This window comes from Perca fluviatilis, chromosome 22, assembly GCF_010015445.1.
Source record: "Perca fluviatilis chromosome 22, GENO_Pfluv_1.0, whole genome shotgun sequence".
NCBI classification, from domain to species: Eukaryota; Metazoa; Chordata; class Actinopteri; order Perciformes; family Percidae; genus Perca; species Perca fluviatilis.
The window spans coordinates 15340377-15354484 of NC_053133.1; the positions used below are offsets into that span (position 1 = coordinate 15340377).

General features: G+C 40.6%; 1 protein-coding gene across 1 annotated transcript in view; it reads right to left on the reverse strand.

Moving 5' to 3' along the window:
• Nucleotides 1–14108, reverse strand: part of c22h8orf34 (chromosome 22 C8orf34 homolog) — a 57332-nt gene that overhangs the window by 37392 nt on the left and 5832 nt on the right. The window contains exons 2-6 of the mRNA XM_039789662.1: nt 6789–6933; nt 6437–6568; nt 4248–4367; nt 3982–4010; nt 2929–3092 (exon numbers count right to left, since the gene is read on the reverse strand). Coding sequence (XP_039645596.1) covers nt 2929–3092; nt 3982–4010; nt 4248–4367; nt 6437–6568; nt 6789–6933 — 590 coding nt within the window. The remainder of the gene's footprint in view (nt 1–2928; nt 3093–3981; nt 4011–4247; nt 4368–6436; nt 6569–6788; nt 6934–14108) is intronic.

Here is a 14108-nt window from a genome sequence, read left to right on the forward strand (position 1 = left end):
TCCATTAAGTTTATGTTTATTAAATTTTTCTTCAAACTCCACTATTTTATCATGAAGGCGTATGACATTTACGATACATACTGCACTGTAGCCATTTATAAACCTAAGCAACAGGATTGCAGCCATGGAAATACACCATTTGAATCAGATCATATAGCTTAACAATTCTCCTGGGCTGTTTAAATTAAATACAATACATGAATAGAAAGATATCAAATGCTTCTCTTCACATTTCTTTTCCCAAAAGCTTTATCCATTTCTCAGAAAGAAAAATGACCAAATAATCTCTTTCCGAAGTTCCGATACAGTTAACACTACTGATACAATTATGAAGGCCGACTTCTGCATTACCTCTATATTGGATAAATTCATTTCCACATCAGACAGGCTGAAGGCGTGGATTAGAGGGGCGGAAGAGTATTAATTTGATGCTAATCTCAGTTTAATGACTTCTATTTGGAGATAACGGGGAAGGGTCATAAGATGACAGATATTTCTTCATACTCTCTGTATGGTATTTCTGGAATAATTACATCTTCTAATATGGGCAAGGCAAGCTAGTTCGTTTGATACTGCACCACTGTTCTCTTTTCTTTAGCTTACCATACTCTTGGGGGGGGGGGTGAACATTTTCCTTTGGATGCAAACACCATTTTAAACTGGAAGGTAAACTTTTCCCGGGACAACACATCTTCTATTAAAAGCTGGAAAGTAATATGAAGAAGAAAAAAATATAGAGAAAGAGGGTGTCTGTTTGGGTATCTTGTGTAGAGTAAGTTTTATTACTTTTATGTGTTGCATCATATTATGGGTTCATGTATACTATGAAAATCTTTGGCTCACTATGCCTGCTGTCAACACTGTCAGCTATTTTTTCCTTACAGGGACCAACTAAAGACAATACATATAACCACAAAATCAAAGCAGGTGTAGCTGGCTTTCCCTCTTTGTCTATCATATTTCCTGTTATTATGTACAATAAGGGATCAGCATCTGTTGGTATTAAAAGAAAGTATGTAAGATAAATAAATATAACTGGAGGGTAAGAAGAGAGAGACCACAGTTTATTGCACTGACAGACATGGGATAAGGAAGTCCCATTCCACTAGACGAACAAAATGTCAAAATAAAGCATTTCCTTTGATATACTTCTGCCACAGTTGCATCTGATTTCCCATGTGTCGCTTGCACTTATCCATGTAGACTTTGCAGCCAATCATACAGAGAGCTCCCACCACCTGTCAGCTCTCCTTATGGTCCGCAGTGACAGGTGGGCTAGAATGAGGGACAGGAGCAAGGAAAACAAAACAGAAAAATGAAAACAGGGAAACATAGCAAATCAAAAGGAGGAAGGTGGACTGGTTTGACAAACAAGGTCAGGTACATGACAAAATGTTGGGACTGCACCAAAGGGAATGGCTAACTAAAGCTCAGATGGGATTTTAAGAGAGGGAAGTGCTGATTTCAAACTGCCAGTTTTTTCACTTTGTCTGAGTTGTAATTTTTATCTCATCTGATATGAATTATAAACCTAAACAAACTTTACTTTTAACTGGATCTTAAATGCATTGGTTAAGATACTTTTACCTCTGACAAAAAAAATGAAAGTGATCTCAACCCCCAAACAGGATCTGAAGCAGGAGCAAGTATAAACCAGGGGTCACCAACACGGTGCCCGCGGGCACCAGGTAGCCCCCAAGGACCCCATGAGTAGCTCTCAGGCCTGTTCTGAAAGTTTAAATTGAATATTGATAGTATCTGTTTCCCACCTTGTTAAGTCATTGTTAATTATTGTGAGAAATCATTAACATGATCAGTGTCTTCACATAGATGAGCGTCATTAATCATTAATAACCATATATAACTTAATAATCATATATAACTATCATTAATCATTAATAATCATATAACTAAAGGCAAACTGAGCAAATTTGTTATTTCAGAAGCGTGAATCAAACTGGTAGCCCTTCGTATGACTCAGTACCCGTATGACTGAAGTAGCTCTCAGTTTCTAAAAGGTTGGTGACCCCTGATATAAACTATTAGATGAGCCAAATACACCTCCAGTTAAGAGATGGGACTGTGATTATTTTTGAGATGATGCATCATCCCAAACACACAGCTGCACAAGTTTCTCACACTCTTCATATGTGAACACAAAACCATCTCATTAACAAACACACACAGAGCAGAGCTCATCAGTGAGCCCACACACATCCCTATCTCCCAGTTCAGGCTTCTAACTAAGTGAATTCTCCCTATAATCCACCCATACAGTAACCTAATTAGATTAGCACTGTGTGTGTATGTCAGCTCAGGCCCGCACATGATTTATGGTTTTATATCCGATTCTCCTCTAATTAACACGCACACACACACACACACACACACACACACACACACACACACACACACACACACACACACACACACACACACACACACACACACACACACACAACAAAAAAAAAAAAAAAAAAAAACACACACACAAAAAAACACACACACACACACACACACACACACACACACACACACACACACACACACACACACACACACACACACACACACACACACAATTATATTGGCGAAAACAGGCAATTTAAAATAAAAAATAATAACCAAGCACAACAGTCTTTGGCCATGAGCACTCAGAAATGAGGTTAGCTTTAATTCAAAATTGGGTTGAAGCAGTATCATGGCAAGCACGTTAAATCGTGCCTTTGAAATGGGATTATCAAAACCATTCAGATGGGCATACCTCAGGCAGCTGGAGCCACAGTTAGAAGTCTATATCCTCATTTTTAAAAAGCCAACAATAGCTTTGTGAACTTTCTTGAAGTTTTAAACTTTTCCATTTAAATGATTCACATGTGCACATTCACATATTGATGACTATACATACTTATAATGCCAATCACCAACCTCCCAGCAGGGCTGCTGTCTCCACTCCAGCACACTTCAGTTTTAGCCCGAGGGACGGGGGGTTGCAGCATCTCAGAAGCCAGGGGGTCCGCGTCCTCTTCTTCCCGACCAACCCACTCCCCCACCACCCGGGGGCGCACCACTGAGTTATAGCATCCCAAGTTCTAAAAGAGAAATAAGAGGCAAAACAACAGACTGAAGAGGGCAGAAAGAAAGACAAAAAATGAAATTTAAAAAAGAACACAGAAGAAAGCGAGTGGAGTCAGTGAACTGCTATAAAACTTTAACACTATGAATGTTTAACTATAATATAATGTAATTATAACCAAGACTATGTTCTTCACAATAAAAAGTGTCTGTTCTTAGTTTTCAAAAGCACCATAGTATTGTATGAGATCTGTCTTCCTCCCATTCTGCTCCCAAAGCCAGCGCACACACACTTTTTCAACCCTGCTCAAAGATATGTCTGCTCGTCTTTGACTAAATCAAGGATAGTATAAAATGCTATTGTCTCTGCATGATCAGAGAAGGTGTTTAGTATTCACTCCCTGTTCCGTCCCACAGAGAAAGAAGGAAAATCTCTGGGCTGAGAGCCAAGGCTGTTGGACGTACTGCTGCACTGAGCAAAAAGTGAAGTCTCTTATCCAGACCCATCACTTCCAAATCGCTCTGTGCATCTCTAGCCTGGACAGCCACTGCACTATTGTGTTTGGGAGAGAATTGGGGCCAGGCGAGGAGAAAGACGCAGCTCAGAAAAAGCTTTGCGTGTAGTCGAACACACTGAAGCAGAAAAGGAGAGGGAGACGGAGGACATGCTTACTGAACTATCATTCTCACATATCACCCCCATGAGATAGTTCATCACCAGAAAAAGAGCTGTGCTGCTCTGTCAGCCAAGTGAAAGTTATAAAACATGGCTTTTATTTGATGTAGCATGAGCGATGCTGCGGAGGGATCAGTGACAAAATTCTATTTCCACACCACCGTATATATCAAATACCAGTGTCCTGTATATATGAGTTTATAAAAGACTCCAGTCTAGTTGTCATCTACCTGGTCAAGCTCATCAGAGATGGCAATGCCTGCGGAGAGAAGAAAATGATTTAAAGCACAAAAAAAACATCTAATATAGTTCACAATCCCATTTTAGGCCGCTTCTAAGCTTAGTGGCAGGCTTGTAAGATTAGCTGTTCGAAACAGCTTCCTCTCAGGATTTACAGTGACATTTACAGAAAGGTGTAAGCTTTAGTTCTGCATTTTAAAATGTATGTAAGCACTGCTTAGTAATGTGTGCACTCTGCCGAGCTGTGGCCACTCACTGCGTGACAGACTCTCCAGGGCCTTGCCCAGCTTCTTGCTCTCCTGCAGAATGTGGTTGAGCTCATCAAAGTCACGGCTCTCTCTCCATTCCCAGGATGGGTACTGGTTTGACCGTGGCACTGGACATCACAAATGGAAACACAAAATGTACAATTTTTTTTGTCAGATCTTCTGAAAGCACCACATATGAATTTATCAGACAAATCTTCTGTAAACAACAATGATCTGTAAAACACCACATCTTGAAGCACTTGTCCAAACAGTACTTGTTGTGAATTACTGCAGGATGCAATGGAATGGAAACACTGGCAGAAAAGTCAACGTGTCTCTTCCAGAAGCACAGTGCTCACTGGACGGAGGCCAGGGGACAGTGGCTGTCAGTCTCTTTGATTAACATTCAAAATAACTTAAAACAGGAGCAGGACATGACCTACATACTGTACATCCAGCCCACGTCCTCTAGCAGTGTCCCTCAGCTTCTTTAAGATGGTTAATTCATTAACTATTGGATTCAGACATTTTAAATAAAAAGGAAACCATTTTATTTTATAGGGGAGGGATTACTTGTAGTTCATCCATATCTAACGCTCTTATACTCTAACACGCTGAATTTGAATTAACATAAAAATCCAGTGGGTTATGAAGAGCTGTTAAACAAATGCAGTGGGCGTCTACTAACCACTGTTCACTTCCTGAACAGACATGTTAACTTGGATATAATGGGAAGGATTTTAGAATACACTTTATGCATGTTTGAATGAAAGGCATACATGATGACAGGTGCAGAGAATAAGCATTCCCCTTCTGTTTGTACACACACACACACGCAGTAAACTTGATAGCAAATATTTGACAGCATTGCTGCTACAATCTGCCATCCCTTGTTTACTCTGACTAAGCTGCTTGGCATTGTAACAACCATAAACACAGCAAATGTCTCTGCCAAATACAGAGTGGAGAAAAAAAAAATATTTTATTACTTCCGGGAAACCGTGCCTTTCTGTCCTCTGTGTGTTGTGCTGCTGCTGAAGCAAAGAGCTTTGCTGTATCTTATTAGCCCTAGATTAAGGGTTAAGGATTCAATTCTCACTAAGGCAGCCCATTAAAGCATCAGTCAGATAGAGAGGCCAAAGCACATTAACCCTTTGCCAAAGAGAGATCAAGCATTACTGGACCCTCTTATGACGACTGTGTTCTTGCAACATTGTACAATAATGATGAGCGGCAGTTCTTTTGATTTCAATTTTTTATGAGCTCTGCACACAAAAACACCTATGCATGTATTTTTTATGCGATTTGCCTTTAAATGTAGCTTTGAAGGCTTCTTACTCTCATAACGCTCAGAACTTGAGTACACCTCGATGTGCTGAGTGTCGCTTACTTTATTCTTTACTTCTCCCTCTCCCTTTTACCCACTTCATGCACTCATCCCGACACCCTGTTTCCTCTTGATTGTGAGAAATGCTCAGACTGCAGCCTGAAATAGACTTGGTCTGGCAGTGACAGAGCACAATGTTAAATTATTGAAGTAGTCTATGGCTCTGCTTGCTCCTTATGACCTTGCCTAATTGTCTTGAGTGTCATACTTCATTCCAACATCATAGCTATAGTAATTTATTAAAGAACTTAAAAAAAAATAAAAAAATAACAGTTACCACTGGAAAAATCTTCGCATCTGCATTAATGCAAGAACTTTGTGAACAATTAATCTTCAGAATGTGTAGCAGTGCAGCAGCAAGTGTGTAAAAAGTGGCACTTTATAATGAACTCATCTGCAGGGCTGGGGGAGGCTGGACTATACACTGTGACTAACTTTAATTAGATATAATTATATCAAATTAAAAATGGAGATTAAAGTCAATGGAGTGTGTAATTGGGATACAACTGATACAACAGGTATCAAAACTATGCAGCTTGGGTGCCCGGATAGCTCAGTTGGTAGAGCGGGCGCCCATATATAGAGGTTTACTCCTCAACGCAGCGGACCAGGGTTTGACACCGACCTGCGGCCCTTTGCTGCATGTCGTTCCTCTCTCTCCCCCCTTTCATTTCTTCAGCTGTCCTGTCAATAAAGGCCTAAAAATGCCCCAAAAATTAATCTTAAAAAAAAAGAAAAAAAAGTGCCGCTTAATATTCTAAAGTGGTGTGAGTGTGAGTTGAGTACAAAACAAAAAAAATAAAAACTTACAAGACTTGGATTCTGGTGAAGGAGGAGAGATACTCGAAACAGCCAGGTCGCTCTTGGACTTTTTCGGCTTCTTTGGGTGAATTTGCCATGGCTTCTCATAGTTGCTGTTCTCCCTTCGAGGGTTTTTGCTTTCTGTTGGGAGAGATAGTCACAATTTCTCCTCAGAATGCCCTGTTATGCAAATTCTAGAAAGCATAAATGCAGGACAAGTTTACTCTGCAAGCTCTGGTGTTTCTCTTTGAGCCTATATTTACCATATACTGTATATTGTTGGGAAGAGTATGTACAAAGAAAAATGCCTTATTCTGCTTGTGTGTGTACATTATGCATGCTTGCATCCATGTGCACTGACCTGGGGAGCTCTGCGCCCACAGTGCTGCGGAGCCAGAGAGAGCTCTGTGCAGTTTGCCAGGGCTGTCTTGCTTGGTCTGCAGGTGATCAATGAGAAAAGGGATTGGATGGTCGGGAGTCTCAGTTATCAATTTGGTCATCAACTCCTACAGGAGCAGAGTAAAGTAGAGAGCAGTTAGATGAAAGTGGCACTAGAAAAAAAGTGATAGAGTGTATGGCCAGTGGAGTATCCACCACGCTGAAGCGGAGAAAGAAAATCCATACATACAAACATTAGAAGTCTTATTTTGTTCACTTCACTATCAAGGGAGGGTACGTGAGAGGAGAACTAACATGGTGAGATAAGCCCCTTATCTTCACTGTAGTTTCAGGAATTTTCTACACCAAAAGGGTCAATATCCTAAAAAAGAAAGTCAAGGCAAACAAGACAACACTACGTCCCAAAAGATAGGAGCACTCCCCTTCTGTGTCAATTAGTAACAAGCATGTCAGCATGCGCTATCAAAAAATCAGATCAGTCTGTCAAGACACAAGGACAAACAAGTAAACAAACACTGCAGCCTTTGGTCAATCTGTGAGTTTTTTTTTTTCTTTTTTTTTTTTTTAAATAGTGTCATGAAGCATGAAGACATTCCACTGATGTTTTAGAAATCCAACAAACAGTATCCAATGTATTGGGCCCGTTTGAAAAACGGACAAATATAGAGAAGGACAGATCAGGACTGATTTCAGTATTGAGGATAATCAAGTTATTAAAATGAGGGAAAATATACCATTATTTAATTCCTACCAGGAGATTATTAGAGAAAAAAAAAAAGGATTTTAAAATTGTTGGTGAACATCATTAACTTTACAGTCTGGTTATCAAGAGAGTCTAGAGTGTGCAAAGTTGATGTGAAAGATAAAGTAGTGAGAAAGTAATTATACTGTGAGGAGATGATTCATTGAAGAACAGGGAGGTAGGGAAAAAGTTCATTGGTCAGACTCACAAATTGGATTGATGGAGAAAAGTAATACAGGAGGGAGAAAAGAAGAAAAGCACATAGGGAGTCACAGTAACAGGTGCTGAGGGTAGAAGCCACATCTTACTCTGCATGCCAATTTAAAATCTGCCACACGCATGGTGGGAATTCAACATCAAATGTGCCAGTCATGTCGTAACTAATCAGTTATCTCTGTGCTTTGCCAACTCAGGCACACATTCGTACAAATGAACCTAATACACTTGGTAAAAATATAAATGAAATGTGAAAAGTACTTGTTTCTTCCGACAGAACACAACAAAAACCAACTTAAGTCATCGGTTTTGTCTTAATCTAATTTGTCAAACCACACAATCCACAAGGTACATGTAATTGCCAGTTGAAATGTATCTTTCGCAAACTCCTCTTTTTAGACACACAGCTCACAAGTCAGAGGGTAGCGCAGGGTCAACCATGGTTCTGTGACCCTGGAGCAGTTTAGGGGGTTCAGCGCCTTGCTAAAGGGCACCACGGCAGTGCATAGGAGGTGAACCGGCTCTTCTCCAGCTGCCAGTCCACACTTCATACTTGGTTCTTACGGGTTCCCAAGCCAAGTCCCCACGGACAACAGGCAAAACTGTATTTTATTACAGATGTACTGTAGGGGATATCTGTCCCCCAGACGCTGATGTGAAGTTAAATGACCATAGGTCTGTGTATGTGAGTGGTTGTGCGTGTGCTGGCATGATATGGTATGAGAATGAACTCTGACCAGTTTAAGCCAGCCAGAATAGCAGAGGCTGACTTCAGGACAACTGCAGAGAAGCAAAAAATGTCATTAGTAGACTGCAGTGAATTGGCAGTAATGTATGGATAAAACAAGTGTGTGAGTGAGTGAGTGAGTGAGTGAGTGAGTGAGTGAGTGAGAGAGTATTCAAGTACTATGCGTTTCTGTGTGACAAGTACTGTACTCTATACATGCGTTTGTGCAACTAAACCAAATCATGCAACCCTACGCTTGGTGGCTGGTATGCATTTGCCCATGAGGATGTGCGCATATATCTGCATGTGTGTGTGTTCCAGGGGGCGGGGAGGTCTACAGGGAGACCGCCTATGTGTGGATTATAGCTGGCTAGCCTTGGCTGTGCTTTGTGTGCTCAGAAAGCTAATCAGGTAATTGGTCAGGGGGACATTCCTGCCCAGCCCCAGTGTCTACAGCAGCTCTGGCAGCAAACTGCATGTGAATGGACAAATGCTGAAATTTCTCTGCAGACTGCAGGTCTAAAGGACTGGAGAACCTTGCATCTCTGCCTGCAAGCAATAAGATAAAGTTGAAGTGACCTACAAGCTCTTCAGAAAGAACAATGATGCTATTTCTGAGAAATAGCTATATGAGAGAGTACTGGAAGAGAATATACAGCACACAATATCCATGATTTTCAACTGCAGAGTAACATTAGACAATCTGCTTCCTGTTTACACCAGCAAGCACATATGAGCGCATGCCCAGTATATGCAAATGTTAATGTGAAATGCATTGTCACACATGTTAATATAGATGGAGAATAGTTCTGCTACTGAGCTTGTGTGGATGAAGATCATTTTTGTATCCAAATGGCGTTTTAATATGAAAATGTAGTAGTGTGGATCTAGCCTAAGAGTTTAGTAAAGCATCTGTCCTCACAACTGCAATGGATTTGGCCTGTGTTTAACATTTATAAACCACTAACAATGCTAAGATGTAATTACTGCTTGGTAGCTCCTGTGGGTAATTTACTAACTAACCTACCAACAGGAGGTCTATAAATGAAGGTTGTAATTTGGTAGATTATACAGGAAGCCAAACTAGCAGAACCCTGTTGAGTCCCGCTGGATTTCCAAGTCCTAATAGTTTTTTATGGGGAAGGGGAAAAGGGAAAGATATGCAGTTCTTTTTATGGAGGACTGCAGAGAGGTAATTTTCATTGTGTTTGCCGGTGGAAACCACACACACGTGTAGAGGGAGTAATACAAACTACAGGCATGAGCTGGATGCATGAAGAAAACTACAGAGACAGATGGGCATGGATAGATAGTGTAGGTTCTGGGGATTGTTAGAGAAATGGCACCACATGCGGGTACATCTGCATTCTGCCCACGTCTGTACTGTAAAAGACTTTTGTGCCAACATATATTGATTGCACATTCTGTAGAGTGTTTTGCATGAGCTAATGTACCAGAGAGAGACACACACACACACACACACACACACACACACACACACACACACACACACACACACACACACACACACACACACACACACACACACACACACACACACACGCTATTTGGCTTAAAGTGACTTGCATCAGCAAAACCATTGCATATGTTTGTATGCGAGAGAGATAACGAGGTGGCCTCTGCATCAGTGCACTATAAGCAGCCCAACAGGTAGCATTAGTAACTGAGATATGCAGTCCATATCTGTGCAGATCTGTTGTTGGGGTGAGATATCCGTGTGCCCCAGGCAGCTTGGTTTGGTGGCGGTAATTGACAAGCTGTCAGCCAGCCAAGAGACACCAGTGTCCTTGGAAGCTCTCAAGGACTCGCTCCGAGGACAATGACAATCATGATACTCTCACCAACGCTCCCTGTGTCCCTGCAAAACAAACCCCCCAAATTGAAAGTGGAAAGGAGTTGAAAAAGGAGAGGACTGTTGGAAGATCATACATGGGTGGTAGACTGAAGGACAGAGGGAGAAATCCTGCTCAAGTGTCCTTATAAGTACAACAAATCTTCCCAACCTCATGGGGTGATTATCTATTCTTAACCCTAGACACTTAACCCTCCTGTTGTCCTCGGGTCAAATTTGACCCATTTTCAAAAGGTTTCTATATTAGAAATTTGGGGTTTCTTTCAACCAAATTGTCAAAAAAAAATAATGGGGATGGTTCCATACAATGCTCTTCACAACTAAAATAATTGATCAGTGCACTACTTTCATTGAATTTGGGTGTTTTATTCAATATTATAGCATTTGAAAATAAATTCATAAAAGAATGTTGAAAAAGTTGACAAAAATGTCAGAAAAAGCTTCAAAAACGTGGGGAAAGTGACAAAAACCATCAGGAAAAGTGACAAAAACATCAGGAAAAGCGACAAAAACATCAGGAAAAGCGACAAGTGTCAAAAAGTCGATCAAAGTGTTAAAAATAAGTTTCAATTTAAGATTTTGACCCAGAAACACAAAACGTTGCATGGTCGACGGGAAGACAACACAAGGGTTAACCTTTCTGTGAAGGTTCAAAAGAGAAATTTCTCGTGTGGGAATCGAAGGAGGTATTACAAAGAAAGTTGTCTGACAGCTGACAGCAGCTGAAAAACACCACAAGGCTGAAACCCCCGCCATCGGCTGTCCTTGGAAATGTATGCTTATTATGTAGAAAATTGGATGAACTACAGGCGAATGGCTACCATCTGCAAGAGTATAGGAACGCTTGTATCACGGCCTTCACAGAGACGTCGCTTGACAGTCAAGGTTTTGACTGATCTGTGGGGGTGGCATCTGCTTATTCATAAACAGAAAGTGGTGTAAGTCTGTAGTTGCATAGGGGAAAGTACAGTATGTGAGGCTGACATTGAAATGCTGTCTCTTCGCCTGTAGACTTGTAAACGCGGTAGTGTTATCCACCCCCAGGCGAATGAGAAGAATGCATCCACAGTTATATTGGACGTGGTAAACAAGACCAGTTATTCAGACAAAGAAACCAGTGACTAAAACAACAGGTCTGGTCAGAGAATACAATTGAGACACTTAGAGTGTTTTGAATGTACAGCATTATGGCCAGCATGGGATGCTTTTTTGTTCTAAATGTTAAAATTTAATAACTTTGCATCGTCAACACCTTTCCCAGGCTCATACGCAAACTGCAGGGGGTCGAGAACTGGTCCAGTTCCATCCACAGTCTTCAGGGTTTTCATTACTAGTAATATTAATGCTGTAGGCCGCAAGTCATTGAGATTAGGTCTACTGATCTTTGGTAAAGGAATGATGTTAGAAGTATTCCACAGATCAGGGACAACTGCAGAGTCTAAAGAAAGTTGAAATTGTCTTCAGTTCATCTGCACAGTATGTTAATATCCTTCCACATATTCCATCTGATATAAATGCACTTGCACTTTTGACCTTTTACACTTTGACCTGTGTTAGACACTGCTGCTAATCCTTGTATGTCATTCTAAAACATTTGTCATACTTGTATCTTTAGATTATTTTTCATGTATGTAAATTCATTGTCTGTGTATTTCTGCTTACTCCACTATTTTGAATTAAATTGAATGAGAAAAAGGCGGATTGAAAAAAAAAAAAAAAAAAATATTAACAGACAGCTACATAAGCTCTGTGATGTAAGCAACTTGGCCTAAGCTTTGCTCTTTTCTTTCTGGTCAACCCGCAAGCCGCTGAATTTCCACTTTAGTTGTTGCAGACTCCTGGTAAACTGTTGGCGCTATGGATGGATGTCTGGATGTGAGGAGACACTAAGCCTGCGCACGAGCCAACTTCCTATGATGTGATGTCTGTGTTCCCGAAAGGATGTATATCTATTACAAACTACTGAGACGAGACAACTGTGTCCGTATACTGTATGAGTGAAGGTAAACACAGGAATATTGCAGCAGTATACTGCATACATTTACAATATTTGTTCATGTTTGCCTGGTTAAAAATCTGTGTTACCTGCAGAATATTCAGAACTAAAATCAATCAACATAGCAACTAAGGCGCTGCAGCTCTGATCAGCTCTGTTCTTTAGACTTTGTCCTTGTGTTAAAAAAAAAAAAAAAAAAAACACTACAGGCCACAGAGTACCACTGATTTACCTGACGTTTGTCAATGAAATGTGAGGATGCAAAGTCATTTGAGGGTATTTAAGGTCATGTCTGTGTCCGTCCAATGTGCCTCATATACAGAAAGAGGTCATTATTGGGGGGAGAGAGAGAGAGAGAGCACTGGAAGAGATCCAGACCTTGAATAAGCAGGCAGACAAGAGCATCATGTGGAAGAGGAGACTGTGGGAGAGGCAATGTCACCGGGGGGGGGGCTCACAATATAATAAATCATTAGACAAAAAAAACTAAATGTATCGACCACAATTTGTTCATGTAGACTGAAAAAACGTCATATTCTTAAATTTTCGGTTTGTCCAAACACGTACATTTTTCAATGCAACTTTGCCAATAGGGAAGAGCTTTTGTCTCACGTTTCTGCTACTTCTTCTCACTTTAATGTTCTCCGTCACTGCTGCTTACCTACATATCTGACCAATGATCTTCGGAGCCAAACTGTACTCTTTGAATATCATTGCAATTCTGCCATCTCCCTATCACTACCATGACCTTCAGGATGTTCCAGGAGATTTAACAGAGAGTTTCCATCACTTGCCTGCAGGCTGTACTGCACCACCTACAGCGTCTAAGCTACAGCCGATCCTTTACTATCATCTTCATATGTGCTTGATGAAGATGCTTCACATCGATGGGGTCTAAACGCCCAGCTTTCATCAGTGCAATAAACAGTTATATACTTCCATTTTATGTATTGAACTGTCTCACTTCGTATAGGCAAAATTATCATAAAAAAATAAATAAAAACAGTTGCAGCCCTATAAACTCTGTTACAGCTCCACTGGTTTGGTCAGAGAATTACGAAGTACTGCATATTTAATCACTTTTTAGGCATGACAGTGAAGAAAAAACATTCAACAAAAGAAATAACTTTGACTATATTACAATATAAAGTGCATTCTTTAAAAACAATTATGAAGCAATTCATTGATTCAGGCACCACTGCAAAACTAGGCCATGAAGGATAGGTTCACATCTTACAACAATACTCACATGCCCATGTGTACATGGAGAACATTGTAATTGTCTCTGGCTGTGCAGAGATCCCCTCTTAAAGCGATTTCAATGGAAGAGATGTGGGACAAAATCCAAAGTCCTTGTTTTGTATAAAAATGCAAGGAAACACTGCCCAGGGATGCACAAAGATATTTCATACCCACTTGGTTTGTTTAACTCAGACTGCCTAGGCCTCATCTTGGCTTCAACTGAAGTTTAGAAAGCACAGAAAGATGACTGTGGATTTCACTTATATTAAAAATGAGTTAGGACCTTTAGTCATAGTGCATAGACCCACATGAATCCCTCCTAGGACAAACACACATACAGTTATTAGTCACAAGCTGAACAAACTGTCAAGGTTTTGTGTATCAGATGATCAGCTCTCCCACACCACCAGCATGACTATCAATACCACACAGCAGTCAGCCATCAGCATCCTCAGGCTATTAGTCGACAGGATAACTTTATTAGCA